This window comes from Scyliorhinus torazame, chromosome 2 (genome assembly GCF_047496885.1).
Source record: "Scyliorhinus torazame isolate Kashiwa2021f chromosome 2, sScyTor2.1, whole genome shotgun sequence".
Classification (NCBI taxonomy): domain Eukaryota; kingdom Metazoa; phylum Chordata; class Chondrichthyes; order Carcharhiniformes; family Scyliorhinidae; genus Scyliorhinus; species Scyliorhinus torazame.
Window position 1 is genome coordinate 121,109,055 of NC_092708.1, and position 15,824 is coordinate 121,124,878.

The 15,824-nt window shown below is 47.9% G+C and overlaps 1 protein-coding gene across 7 annotated transcripts in view; it reads left to right on the forward strand.

Annotated features, from left to right (window-relative positions):
• Positions 1-15,824, forward strand: part of rapgef4a (Rap guanine nucleotide exchange factor 4a) — a 631,693-nt gene that overhangs the window by 568,380 nt on the left and 47,489 nt on the right. For all 7 annotated transcript variants that reach the window (XM_072476111.1, XM_072476137.1, XM_072476128.1 and 4 more), the window contains one exon: positions 10,384-10,509. In XM_072476111.1, coding sequence (XP_072332212.1) covers positions 10,384-10,509 — 126 coding nt within the window. The remainder of the gene's footprint in view (positions 1-10,383; positions 10,510-15,824) is intronic.

Sequence of the window (15,824 nt, forward strand, 5' to 3'; positions counted from 1 at the left end):
CTCTTCAAAGCCTTTTCCCATAATTCGATTTCCAACTCTCCTCCCAGCTCCTCTTCCCACTTCCTCTTCACCTCCCCGATAGGGACTCCTTCCCACTCCATCAACTCCTTATATATCTCCGAGACCCTCCCCTCCCCAACCCCTGTTTTTGACATCACCTTATCCTGTAGTCCCCTCAGAGGGAGGTGGGGAAAGCCTGGAACCTGCCTCTGGACAAAGTCCTGTACCTGTAGGTACCGAAACCCGTTCCCACCCGGTAACTCAAACTCCTCCCCCAATGCCTCCAGACTCGGGAAACCCTCCTGAATGAAGAGACCCCTAAATCTCTCAATCCCTGCCCGCTGCCACCTCCTGAAGCCCCTATCCAGCCCCCCCAGAACAAAACGGTGATTGTCACAGATCAGTGACTACACTGACGCCCTCTGCAATCTCATGTGCTGTCTCCATTGTCCCCACACCCTCAGGGCTGCCACAATCACTGGGTTGTGGAGTACCAAGTCGGCGAGAACGGCAGGGGCGCCGTCAATAAAGCCTCCAAACTCGTACCCTTACAGGATGCCGCCTCTACTCGCTCCCAAACCGACCCCTCCACCACTACCCACTTCGTGACCATCGATATGTTAGCCGCCCAGTAATAATTAATAAAACACGGTAGGGCCAAGCCCCCCTTCCCGCGGCCCCGTTCCAGGAGTGCCTTCTTCACCCTCGGGGTTTTCCCAGCACACACAAAACCCGAGATCGCCGCATTCATTTTCCTCAAAAAGGCCTTCGAGACAAAAATCAGGAGACATTGAAAAAAAACAGCGATCTTGGGAGGACTGTTATCTTCACCGTCTTCACCCTCCCCGCCAGTGTCAGCGGGAGCATGTCCCACCTGTGGAAATCCCTTTTCATCTGCTCGACTGCTTTGCCCAGATTTAACTTGTGGAACTGTCCCCAATCCTGAGCCATCTGGATCCCCAGATACCTAAAGCCCCTCCCCACCACCTTAAAAGGTAATTCCCTCAGTCTCCTTTCCTGCCCCCGTGCCTGAATCGCAAACACCTCGCTCTTTCCATGTTTAACTTGTAGCCTGAAAACTGCCCAATTTCTTCCAGCATCTCCATAATTCCAGCCACCCCCCCCCCCCCCCCCCCCCGGATCTGATATAAAGCAGTAAATCGTCTGCGTAGAGCGAGACCCTGTGCTCCACCACCCCCCCCCCCCCCCCCCCCTTCTCACTATCCCCCATCAAACATTTGATGACATAAGGGCCATTGCCAGAGGCTCTATGGCTAGGGCAAACAGTAGTGGGGAGAGCGGGCACCCCTGTCTTGTCCCCCTACAGAAACTAAAATATTCTGACCGGCCCTGGTTGGTTCTTACAGTCGCCACTGGAGCCTGGTAAAGCAACCGGACCCAATCCTCAAATCCCTGCCCAAACCCGAACCTGCCTAAAATATCCCATAGGTACTTCCACTTCACCCGGCCAAAGGCCTTTTCTGCATCCATAGCTACTACCATCTCAACCTCGCGCCCCACCACTGGCATCACTATGACATTCAGGAGCCGTCTAATGTTGGACGTCAGGTGCCTGCCCTTCACAAATCCCATCTGGTCCTCCCCATTTATGTCCGGGGCACAACCCTCTATACATGTGGCCAAGATCTTTGCCAGCAATTTAGCGCCACGTTCAAAAGGGAAATCGGCTAAGCCAACCATTTTATGGTGTGGACATATGCTATTAAATTGGTTTGTAAACAACCCCAATTGGGGTGGCCCAGGTGGCACAGTGGTTAACACTGCTGCCTCACAGCTCCAGGGACCTGACCAGGGTTCAATTCTGGCTTCGGGTGACTGTGTGGAGTTTGCACTTTCTCCCCGTGTCTGCGTGGGTTTCCTCCGAGTGATCCGGTTTCCTTTCACAGTCCAAAGATGTGCTGGTTAGGTGAACAGGCCATGTTAAATTGCCCTTCGTGTGCAAAAAGGTTAGGTTGGGTTACTAGGTTATGGGGATAGGGTGGAGGTGTGGGCTTACGAGGGTGCTCTTTCCAAGGGCCAGTGCAGTATCAATGGGCTGAATGGCCTCCTTCTGCACTGTAAATTCAATGACCTTTGATTATTTATCTAAATATGGAAAGCCGGCTGCTGATGTCTGTGCCATTATCCAGGGGGTGAATGCTGGGCTGGAAAGGATGGATTTGGATGATACTGATTTCAGCTGATGAACCACCACAGATATGTAGAATGGAAGTGTAAATGTGATTGATATATTTAGGAAAAGGGCAAGTATGATTACAGATAGCGGAAGCCATCTATCAGTATACTATGATCTATATATAATGATTTATAAGCTACAATGAATTTATTTTTATATCAAAACAATTAAATATATCTTTAATACTGAAATCTTCTGTTCAGTGGTTCTGCATTAATTGACAAACTCTGCGTTGCATACAGTTTCTCAGCAGAGAGTTTACATGTTGCAGCAAGAGACAGCATCATTTCAAGAGCACGTCTTCATTAGGTATTGTAAATTTCCATGGATATTGTAGCTTCAAAGACATTGGGCAGGATTCTCCGTGCGCCCAGCCCCGTTTTCCGACGCAGCGTGCCCCCTCCGGCAGCGGGATTCTCAGTTTCTGCAGCCGGCCAATGAGGTTTCCCATTGTGTCGAGAAATCCGCAGGCGTGGGTGCACTGCCGGCGAAGCGGAGGATCCTGCCGACGGAGAATCCCACAGATTATCTGTGATTGTGGAATATTATCCCTCTTGACCTCTCTGCAACTTTGGCACAGTGGACCACACCAACTTTGTCCAATGCCTTTCCTCTGTTCACATGAGCTCAGTAGGATTTCTCTCACTTGGTTCCACACTTACACTATAGCCAGAACATCTCCAGCAATGACTTCTCTTCACCAATGTCATTACTTTAGGAGTCACCGAAAAATCGATCTTTGACCGCCCTTCCTCTCTTCATCAATATGATGTCATCCACAGATACATGGTCAGCCTCCACATGTACACTGACATGCAGCATTGGTTGGCTAGGGGCAGTGTTTGGTCAGCTAGCCATTTAACACCCTAGTGCTGAAGTCATTAAAAAGGAGAATCGAGGGAAATGTGTGGCACCAAAGTTGCCCCTCTTATACTTGGCAGGAATGGTTAAAGTTAGCCAAGTGTTGCAATTTCCTCCAGTTGAACATCAGGAAGGAGGAATCCTGTCTTCCGCACTTTCCTCAAACTTTGTACTCTTCTGCCCATCTTTCTCCCCAATGAAAATCTCTTATTGTCACAAGTAGGCTTCAAATGAAGTTACTGTGAAAAGCCCCTAGTCGCCACATTCTGGCACCTGTTCGGGGAGCTGGTATGGGAATTGAACTGCCTTGGTCTGCTTTAAAAGCCAGCTATTTAGCCCAGTGTGCTAAACCAGCCCAGTGGTTGTCGCAGGATACATCAGGGCCAGGATTCTCCGAGCCACAATCGCGCTCAGCGCAGGGGGGAGAATGGGCGTAGACCCCCGCGATCGGGTCCGACGCCGCTCCCGCGATTCTCCGGAGACCGGAGAATCTGCACCAATTGCGCGAGCGCGGTCGACGCGGTGCCGGTCGGGGGCCACTGAGGCCCCCACGGCGATTCTTCACCGACAACTGGCCGAGTTCCTGCCCGCGTGGTTCACTCATATTTCCACTCGGCGGGGGCTGTGAGTGACACCCACCAGGTGTCGGATCCCCCCTGCTAGGGGTGCAGCATGTTCTGGAGCACAAGTCTTCAGTACTATTGCCGGAATATTGTCAGGGCCCATAGCCTTTGCGGTATCCAGTCCTTTCAGCCGTTTCTTAACACCATGTGGAGTGAGTCGTATTGGCTAAAGACTGACATCTGTGATGCTGGGGACCTCTGGAGGAGACCGAGATAGATCATCCACACGGCACTTCTGGTTGAAGATTGTTGCGAATGCCTCAGCCTTGTCTTTTGCACATATGTGCTGGGCTCCTCCATCATTGAGGATGGGGATATTTGTGGAGCCTCCTTCTCCAGTGAGTTGTTTAATTGTCCACCACCAATCACGGTTGGATGTGGCAGGACTACAGAGCTTTGATCTGATGCGTTCATTGTGGAATCGCTTAGTTCTATCTATTATTTGTTGCTTATGCTGTATGGCACAAGTAGTCCTGTGTTGCAGCTTCATCAGACTGACGCTTCATTTTTCAGTATGCCTGATGTTGCTCCTGGCATGTTCTCCTGCACTCTTCATTGAACCAGAGTTGATCCCCTGGCTTAGTGGTAATGGTAGAGTAATAATCTTTATTAATGTCACAAGTGGGCTTACATTAACACTGCAATGAAGTTAGTGTGAAAATCCCCTAGTCACCACACTCTGCTGCCTGTTCGGGTACACAGAGGGAGAATTCAGAATGTTCAACTCACGTCTTTCGGGACTTGTGGGAGGAAACCGGAGCACCCGGAGGAAACCCACGCAGACACAGAGAGAACGTGCAGACTCCGCACAGGTAGTGACTTAACCTGGGATCCTGGAGCTGTGAAGTAACAGTGTTAATCACTGTGCTGCCGAGTGGGGGATATGCCGGGCCATGTGATTGCAGATTTGGTTGAATGTAATTCTGCTGCAGCTAATGGCCCACAGCACCTCATGGATGCCCAATCTTGAGTTGTTAGATCTGTTCAAAATCTATCCAATTTAGCACGGTGGTAGTGCCACACAATACAATGGTTGGTATCCTCAATGTGAAGACGGGACTTTAACTCCACAGGACTGTGCAGTAGTCACTTCTACTGATACTGTCAAGGACAGATGCATCTGCAGCAAGCAGATTGGTGAGGATGAGGTCAAGTATGTTATTCCCTCTTGGTTCACCCACCACCTGCTGCAGTCCCAGTCTAGCAGCTATGTCCTTTAGGACCCGGCAAGCTGAGTCTGTGATGGTACTACCGAGCCACTCTTGGTAATGGACATTGTAGCCCCCACCCAGAGCAGTCTGCGCCCTTGCCACGCTCGGTGCTTCCTCCAAGTGGTGTTCAACATGGCGAAGTACTGATTCACCAGCTGATGGTGGCCAGTTCGTGGTAATCAGCAGGGGGTTTCCTTGCCCATGTTTAAACTGAAGCCATGAGACTTCATGGGGTCCAGAGTCGATGTTGAGGACTCCCAGGGCAACTCCCTCCTGACTGTATACCACTGTGCTGCCCGCCACCTCTGCTGGGGCTGTCCTGCCGGTGAGACAGGACATACCCAGGAATGGTGATAGTGGTGTCTGGGAAATTGTCTGTAACGTATGATTCTGCGAATATGACAATGTCAGGTGTTGCTTAACTAGTCTGTGAGACAGCTCTCCCAACGTTGGCACAAGTCCCCAGATGTTAGTAAGGAGGACTTTGCAGGGTCGACAGGGCTGGGTCTGCCGTTGTCATTTCTAAGGCCTGGTTCGATGCCAGGTGGCCCATCCAGTTTAATTCCTTTTTTGTATTTCCGTAGCGGTTGAATACAACTGAGTGGCTTGCTAGGCTATTTCAGAGGGTCTGGAGTCTCATGTGGGCCAGACCAGGTAAGGATGCCAGATTTCCTTGCCGAAAGGACATTAGTAAACCAGATAGGTTTTTACAGCAACCGGCAATGGTTTCATGGTCATCTTTAGTCTTTTAATCCCATGGGTGGCATTTGAACCCGGGTCCCCAGATCATTATCCTGGGTCTCTGGATTACTAGTCCAGCGACAAGGCCACTGTGCCACCACCTAGGGGTGTGCGTGCTGTGGAATTCCCGATCTAAACTGCTCGACCTCATTTTTTGGTTTAGGGCACACCTTAAAACTAACTACTTTGACTCCCTCCTAATATCGCTCCCTTTACTGTGGCACTGATTTTTATCTGCTATGCCTTGGGACATTTTCTCAAAAATCATGTTATGAATACAAGTTGTTGCAACACTACTTTATCTATGTCTGTGAACCATTTTAAATGTAAATAAAGTTGTTCGGTATTTTCAGCCCTGAGAAATTGGGTCACTATTGTGAGATTTTCTACTAAGCCTGTCCTGCAAATGGGAAGCTTTGCACAATACATATCAGAAACCCAGACATACGTGCCCACTGTTTTCCAACGTATTAGAAAACCATGTACATTGCATCCCCGAATTTCTGAAATACTCTGTTCAAATCTTATTAGCAGCACAAACTTAGAAAATTGCTGAGGGCCCTACGTAAGATTGATGATGGCTACGATAAGCCAAAATGTCAGAAAGCAAATGACGCAGATTTCATTTCACAGGATCTGCATATCCCGTGAAGCTTTGTTAAAACAATTTGGATGAGAAGAAAGGTGCTTAAATGAGCCCAAACTACAATCATTAACAAGCGTGCTATCTCCCTCCACATTCTTGAATGTACTATGGACAGGGTAGAGAGATAAACTGAAACCCCCCAATTCCCCTTTGCGTTTCTTCCTGTGGTCCGTGTAATTTATTTTTACAAAAGGCTAACCTGTGTATTCCCAAAACCCTTGCTGTGCAGTCAATTCAAAAGTTATCAGCAGCATATTTCCATGGCTTTAACAAGAAGGATTATTTATTCTCACATTTTCCCAGAAAGTCTAATGCTTCATCAATTTCACATCTCACACACAAGATCACATCTCACACACAAGACAGTTACAATTAAAGAAAGTAGTGCACTTCTACGAGTGTAAAACCAAACAGAATAGTTAGTTTACTTTGAGACCAGTGTGTTATGGCACGGCAGATAAGTGCCAGGCTACCCAAATCCCAAAGGAAAACTTGGATCAGCTGCCACAATAATTTGTAATTTGTGTATTATTATCATAGAATTTACAGTGCAGAAGGAGGCCATTCAGCCCATCGGGTCTGCACCGGCTCTTGGAAAGAGCACCCTACCCAAGGTCAACACCTCCACCCTATCCCCATAACCCAGTAACCCCACCCAACACTAAGGGCAATTTTGGACACTAAGGGCAATTTATCATGGCCAATCCACCTAACCTGCACATCTTTGGACTGTGGGAGGAAACCTGAGCACCTGGAGGAAACCCACGCACACACGGGGAGGATGTGCAGACTCCGCACAGACAGTGACCCAAGCCGGAATTGAACCTGGGACCCTGGAGCTGTGAAGCAATTGTGCTATCCACAAGGCTACCGTGCTGCCCGAAGTCATTGGAAGTCAAAGGAAGTAACTCTCAGACCAATTGTGATAATTTTATATATTAAAGTTAAACATTTATTAAAATTGAGAAAAAAGCACTTGTAACACAAGATTACGTTTGCACAGTTAACAATTCTACCAATATTTCTTTAAAGATTTTGGCTTCAGGGAAACTCAAGAGCTAAACCCATTTTTGATGAAAAAGTCCTCATAAGAATTTTTTAATCTATCGGAAATTCCAGTAACATTACTGATGCCTTGCTGCTCTGTGGGAAAATCTCACACTATCCCTCTTCTCTGAAGGTGGCAGGCTGGTGTTCACAGTTGTTGCTTCAACATACTGCCTTGTTCAAGATCTCCCAGCCACAGCAATAGCATCCTCCAGTCTCACTTTAAACATGTCTTATTTCTCCTTTGGTTTTCCGATCTATTGTTGCTACAATCGTTTAGAAGTTCCTCTTCCTAGAAATGATCAACCTTTTTTTTCTACTTTAGAGATACTATATTTATAATGTAAACTTATGATTTGCCTCATCCATTTATGATCTCCCAATTGTATATGTTGCTTTTGAAATACAATGGTTAGCTTCAAGTCACTTACTTCATCTTAATGCAAATTTCCATTCATGCTGCTTCCCTGACAATATCCTCTTCAAACTACTTGCCTACACACCTCCTTTGTTGATGTTTTGACCTTTGTAGTCTACTGTCTCCAATTCAATTAAACCAATCACATCCACACACGGGTGTTTCCTAGTATATGACCATGATATTGCAAAAATAAAATTAAGACTCTAATTTTCTTCACAATTAAAGGAGGGAACTTTTCCCACTCTGGAATTGTAGTTCGGGTAAGTTCAGATAGGGTCAGATCCAAATTAATGCTAGACTCCTTCAAAGGGAAGATTGTTCGGCAAGTCATATAGAAAGGCATCTGTGGCTGGTGTGACTAGTGATCCAATGTCTTTACAGGTGAAGCCAGAACCTTTCCGGAACCGGCTGGAGGAGTCTTTTTCAAATCTTTGAAGTTTTTGAAATGCAACGTGACCTAGCCTTTGCCTGCAGCTGTTGATGTTAGTCTGCAAACATCCCACATCAGGGGCGGGATTCTCCCCTACCCGGCGGGATGGAGTGGCGTGAACCACTCTGGCGTCGGGCCGCACCTTTAGGGACCAAGCCCTCACCTTTAGGGACTAGGCCCGCGCCGGAGTGGTTGCCGTCCCGCCGGCTGGCGGAAGTCCGCGCATGCGTGGGAGCATCAGCGGCTGCTGATGCCATCCCCGCACATGCGCATGGGGGGGGGGGGGTCACCTACGCGTCAGCCATCGCGGAGACCTACACGGCCGACGCGTAGTAAAAAAGTCCCCCCACGGCACAGGTCCGCCCGTGGATTGGTGGGCCCCGATCACGGGCCAGGCCACCGTGGGGGCACCCCCCGGGGCCAGATTGCCCCGCGCACCCCCCCCCAGGACCCCAAAGCTCGCTCGCGCCGCCTGGTCCTGCCAGTAAGGGAGGTGGTTTAATTCACGCCGGCGGGACCGGCATTACAGAAGTTACAGAAGATTATCGAACCATCATGTCAGCCACCTTAACAGTCCATCAGAGTTCATTTTAAAAGGAACACTGTTTTTAACTATTACCTTCATCCCTGTACTGACATGACACATGTAGAATCTTATTTTTAGGTGTAGACACATGACCACATCAAACATTTTCCATGACCAACATAACAATTTGAATAATTATGATGTCGGACAAATGTTTGTCGGATCAAAATTATTTTCTGTTTCAATTCTGACTATTTCAATTTATAACATTTTTTTTAGCTGTAAAAATGGCTCCGCATCAACAATTCTCATCCCCTTCCTGTACCCCTTTCCCCCAACCACTGGTTTCTGTTGTGGCGGGGGGGGGGGGGGGGGGGGGGGGGAGTTGGTGAGCAATGTTGCGAAGAGGATGGGAACATTTTGGCATTGTCGGGGAGAGTTGAGCATTGCCATGGAGTGCAATTTGGAGGTGATCATTGACAGAGGATGGTAAACACTGTTCAAGTGTGCGGGGCAAGGTGGTGAGCATTAAAGCGAAGGGAGGGATGAACACTGTTTGCATGTACAGGGGGAGTTGATAGTGAGCATTGTTGGAGGGTGAGTGCATTGGCCATAATGCTGGGGTGTGAGTATTGCTGTGGTTGTGCGGGTGGGGCAGTATCAGGAGATCTGGGTTTTGGGAGGGTGGTCCATTTAAAAAACGTGCAATTCAGTGAACCTCAAGGGGTGACAGACCTCAAGGGCGTTTCTTCAATTGATAAGAAGGCCAAAGCTTTGCTAGAATTGTGCTTCAACACAAGGGGCAAAATTCTCCCCCAACGGCGCGATGTCCGCCGACTGGCGCCACAGACGGCGCCAATCAGACGGGCATCGCGCCGGCCCAAAGGTGCGGAATGCTCCGCACCTTTAGCGGCCTAGCCCCAACATTGAGGGGCTAGGCCGACGCCGGAGGGATTTCCGCCCCGCCAGCTGGCGGAAATGGCGTTTGTTGCCCCGCCAGCTGGCGCGGAAATGCGGCGCATGCGCGGGAGCGTCAGCGGCCGCTGTCAGTTTCCCGCGCATGCGCAGTGGGGAGTCTCTTCCGCCTCCGCCATGGTGGAGGCCGTAGCGGAGGCGGAAGGGAAAGAGTGCCCCCACGGTACAGGCCCGCCCGCGGATCGGTGGGCCCCGATCGCGGGCCAGGCCACCGTGGGGGCACCCCCCGGGGTCAGGTCGCCCCGCGCCCCCCCCCAGGACCCCAAGCCCGCCCACGCCGCCTGGTCCCGCCGGTAAATACCAGGTTTGATTTACGCCGGCGGGACAGGCAATTTCTGGGCGGGACTTCGGCCCATCCAGGCCGGAGAATCCAGCGAGGGGTCCCGCCAACCGGCGCGCCCAATTCCCGCCCCCGCCCAATCTCCGGTACCGGAGACTTTGGCGGGGGCGGGATTCACGGCGGCCAACGGCCATTCTCCGACCCGGCGGGGGGTCGGAGAATGACGCCCAAGGACTCCCGATTCACCTCGTCACTGGATCAGGAATGTCTAAAAGCTAGAGGGTAAAAGACAAGGACACAATTTTAAATTAGGCCAGTTACATGTGATCTCAGTCCTCTGCTGTCCTGAAAATCTGGAGCATAAATTCCAAGTTGCACTGAAAAATATATTTTCTTTAACTTTTGTTTTCATATGGTCTTTTTAGACACCACTGCTAGATCAGGAGGGTCCATCTACTGGAACGATGGCAACGTTTGAATTGATGAGCTCTAAAGATTTAGCCCACCAGATGACGATTTATGACTGGGAATTATTCAATTGTGTATATGAGGTACAGTAAAAGATTTTGTATCACTATCCATACGCACACAATTTTAAAACTTAGAATTACACTTCAAATTTGCACATTCATTACTCTGTAGTTGATCAATTTTAAAATCAGAAACAATAGCAAATTTTACTCACCCTGTGCAATTAGTCATAGAGTTTTACAGCACAGAAAGAGGCTCTTTGGCCCATCGTGTTTGTGCCGGCCATTAAGCACCTATCTATTCCTACATTGAAGTTCCGCACACATGAGTGCGGCCTCAACCGGGACCTGGGATTCATGTCGCATTACATTCATCCCCCACCATCTGGCCTGCGAAATCCTACCAACTGTCCTGGCTTGACACAATTCACACCTCTTTAACCTGGGGTTACCCCATCTCTGGATCTGTAAAGATTTAATCACCTGCTAATGCTCGCATTCCAAGCATTTCTGGCATCTTTGAATCTGTCAATATATATGTTTCTGGAACATACCTCTTCATTCACCTGAGGAAGGAGCAGCGCTCCGAAAGCTAGTGACATCGAAACAAACCTATTGGACTTTAGCCTGGTGTTGTAAGACTTCTTACTGTGCTCACCCCAGTCAAACATACATTGAAAGAGGCATACATTTATTTTCATTCTATTGAATCTTTGAAATATCAACGCATTTTGCCCCATTTCCCCATAGAATCATAGAATTTACAGGGCATGAGTCTGCAGAGGTTTGCACCGGCCCTTGGAAAGAGCACCCTACTTAAAGCCCATACCTCCACCCCATCCCCGTAACCCCACCTAAGCTTTTGGACACTATGGGGCAAAACCTAATTTAGCATAAACCAACCTAACCTGCATGTATTGGGACTGTGGGAGGCTACCTAGATACGTAAATACATAGAAGATAGGAACAGGAGGAGGCCTTTTGGCCCTTCGAGCCTGCTCCACCATTTATCACGATCATGGCTGATCATCCAAGTCAATAGCCTAATCCTGCTTTCGCCCTATAATCTTTGATCCCATTCACCCTAAGTGCAATATCTGGCTGCCTCTTGAATATATTCAATGTTTTAGCATCAATTACTTCCTGTAATGAATTCCACAGGCTCGTCACTCTTTGGGTGAAGAAATGTCTCCTCATCTCTGTCTGAAATGGTTTACCCTGAATCCTCAGACTGTGACCCCTGGTTCTGGACACACCCACCATCAGGAACATCTTCCCTGCATCTACCCTGTCTAGTCCTGTTAGAATTTGTGTAAGCCTCTATGAGATCCCCTCTCATTCTTCTGAACACCAGCGAGAACAATCCTAAACTAGTCAATCTCTCCTCATATGACAGTCCTGCCATCCCTGTAACCAGTCTGGTAAACCTTTGCTGCACTCCCTCGAGAGCAAGAACAAACTTCCTCAGAAAAGGAGACCAAATCTGCACACAATGAAAATCACTTATTGTCACGAGTAAGCTTCAATGAAGTTACTGTGAAAAGCCACTAGTCGCCACATTCCAGCGCCTGTTCAGGGAGGCTGGTACGGGAATTGAACCATGCTGCTGGCCTGCCTTGGTCTGCTTTAAAAGCCAGCGATTTAGCCCAGTGAGCTAAACCAGCCCCTATAACCAGCCCACACAATATTCTAGGTGTGGCCTCACCAAGGCCCTATACAAGGAGGGTCTGGTTTAGCACAGTGGGCTAAACAGCTGGCTTGTAAAGCAGACCAAGGCAAGCAGCTTCGGTTCAATTCCTGTACAGCCTCTCCGAACAGGCGCCGGAATGTGGCGACTAGGGGCGTTTCACAGTAACTTCATTTGAAGCCTACTTGTAACAATAAGCGATTTTCATTTCAATTGCAACAACACATCTCTGCTCCTGTACTCTTAACCTCTTGCAATGAAAGCCAACATACCATTAGCCTTCTTTACCGCCTGCTGCACCCGCATGCTTACCTTCAGGGATTGGTGCACAAGGACACCCAGGTCCCGCTGCAGCAGTTTACAACCGTTCAGGTAGTAATCTGCCTTCCTGTTTTTGCTTCCAAAGCAAATAACCTTGCACTTATCGAAGTTACACTGCATCTGCCATTGATTTGCCCACTCGCCCAACCTGTCCAGATCATGCTGTAGCATCATCGTCACAGTTCACCCTCCCACCCAACTTGGTATCATCTGCAAACTTTGAGATGTTACATTTTGTTCCCTCATCCAAATCATTAATATATATTGTGAATAACTGGGGTCCCAGCACCGATCCCTGTGGTACCCCACTAGTTACTGCCTGCCAATTTGAAAAGGACCCATTAATTCCTACTCTTTGTTTTCTCTCTGCTAACCAGTTTTCTCTTCACCTCAGTACACTTTGTTAATCTTGCACAATAATCTCTTATGTGGGACTTATGCACCCCGCCGACACGGGGAGAAAGTTCAAACTCCACACAGTCACCCGAGGCTAGAATTGAACCCAGGACCCTGGAGCAGTGAGGCAGAAGTGCTAACCACTGCGCCACCTTGTGCTGTGCCCTTTCACACAGTTTCTTTATAACTATTTAACTGCTTCCTTTTTAGAAGCTGTTATGGATTCTGTTTCTATCAGGGTATCTATAATGGCCTTCTCTACTAATCTCCTGCATCAACAATGTTCTCTTGATTCCCTTCGTTCTTTAGTATGAAGAAAGACTTGAAATCTTCAATTTATATCCCATTTATATGCAACTGATCAGCAAGTACAGAGTTTCCCCCATGTATTTAATTAAGCCCCTCATAAATGTTAACTTTTTCTGTTTCCGTAATAAGGGCCTCAGTTTCCTTAATGTGTCCTCTCCATGCCCAAATGAAGTAGCTCAGCCCTCATATGATCTTAGTTACCCTCTTCTATATCCTCTACACTGCTTTGACATCCTTCCTGAAGTAGAGGACCCATATTGGCATATATGTTTTAATTGGGCCAAAACCATTATTTGCAATGGATTTAGCATTATCTGTTTTGACTTCTGAAACAAAGAACTTGCATTTTTTATCGCCATTCACAACTCCAGAACATCACAAAATGCTTTACAACAAATTAAGTGTTTTTGAAGCGTTGTCACTGTTGTAATGTTGGAAATATGCATCAAATTTGTGCACTGCAAGCTCCCACAGGAATATGATTATGACCAGATCATCTGTTTTTATGCATTGATTGTGGGATATACATTAGTCACAACACAAGAACCACCTTTTGAAGTAATGTAAAGGGATCTTTTACACTGACTGAGACGGCAGACCAGGACCGGGATTCTCCGATCCCGCGCGGAGCCGGAGAATCGGCAGGGGGGCGTGATAATCGCGCCACGCCGGGCCGAGTCCCACCGGCATGGGTTACATATGGTCCCACCCGGCGGGACCTCGGAGTTCTGGCTGCGGGGGCCGACCTGGTGGGGGGGCGGGGGATCCGACTCGGGGGGGGGCGGGGGGGCTTCCACGGTGGCCTGGCCCGCGATCGGGGCCTACCGATCGGCGGGCGGGTGAATTTCGTGGGGAGGGGGTGCCTATGTTCCTCTGCGCCGGTCCCCTGTAGGGCTCCGCCATATTGCCCGGGGCCCGGCGCGCATGCGCGGACCCGTGTCGGCCATGGCACGCCGGCTTTCAAACGCTGGAACAGCAGACACCACTCCGGTGCCGCCTGGGAAGGGCAGCATGGTGGCGCGATGGGTTAGCCCTGCTGCCTCACGGTGCCGAGGTTCCAGGTTCGATCCCGGCTCTGGGTCACTGTCCGTGTGGAGTTTGCACATTCTCCCCGTGTGTGTTAAATCCTGAGATTCCAGATCCTACTTTGACAGTTTATCAAGCAAACTCCACATTTTGAATAATTGATTTGATTCAAGTCTCTGGGTGGGATTTACCGACCGCCCCAACATGTGGTTTTGGGCAGCCTGCCAGCAGGATCTACCGGTCCCGCCATTGTCAATGGGATTTCCCGCCACAGGGTAAATCCACTCCGCTGTGTTCCCCAGCTCCCTTCAACCTTTCACCATTTTGTACATTTCTTTTCTCTGCTTCCTCCGAAACGATATCACCTTTCATTTCTCTGCATTAAATTTTAGATATAATTGTTTACATCCCTCCAGATAACAATATACCCAGCTGCCAAAACTCGCCACTTTACAGCCATTAGCCAGCTTCCTATCCATGTTGCCGTAGTCCTATAATACTGTATGCTTTGCTTGATCAATAAACCCATTATGTGGCACCTTCTCAAAAACTTCCAAGTGAGTATTAATTTGCATTCCATGTTAATGGTCTTGTATCTGTTTGTTTTATGCTGGTTTACATGTTCTAATGAGATGTTGGCGTAAGTTGTCATCAGCATTGAAACCAAATTTTCAGCTTAAATGGGATCAAATAAATTAAATTTCAGTTGTAGTTTGATTTATTTTTATCCATATTAAACTAGAGTTGTCACTGTTTAAATGCTTCTGCCGTGTGAAATCAGTTTGGTGTGACAGTTGGTGACATTTTGTTCCTGCTGTCTTCAATTCACTGCTACAGAATTCATGCAGTGTTTAATCCTGTAGGTATGGAAGCATGGATGTAAGATGATATCTTTTTGAACTTTTCTTGGAACTTGCGGAGAAACAAAAATGCAACCACTTACTTAATGCTAAATTACGGAAAGCAACTCAGCCATACAAAGCTAGAAAAGAAATATCGGCTGCATAGCAAAACAGATGACCTTAAACAGCTAAGAAATGTTATACAATACAAAGGAATAGTGTGTCATGTCAAAATGGGTGTATGTTTCAAACAGAAATTCTTGATACATTGCCAGGGACATGAATGCAAATGCTTTCTGTTTCTATTTTTGGATGTTCTTTCCTATTAAAATGGAGAAAGTTTCCTTTAAAGTGCATATAGCCGTGCATCAAATACGCAGGAATCATGTGTCAAGGTTCCTCTGTTTTACTTAAATCTGTTACTTTTTTCATATTGCAACTATTCTTTCAAATGTACAAGAAGTATTTCTACCCAGTTTTCCAGGTTCACCGACACTACCTCTAGCTAACTTGGCTGGTACACAATCCGTTTCATCTGCTAGATTTCAGATAGCAGAATATGACTCTTACCAGATTATAGTTTAGGCTATAAACTACAGAACCAGTTTATTACAAGTAATGATAAGAGATAACGGAGGGCAGCGAGATTGGACAGAATCTTCCCAGAATTGCATAAGTGTGTTGGCTCAGGCAAGAAAACTGGTGTGAAGCTCATAGGCTTTACTGCAGGCCTTTATTGCCATACTGAAGAACACTTGTTTTAAAAGGGAAAGTGAGATTCATGCCGTCAGGTGTATGGAATGGGTCTAAAGACA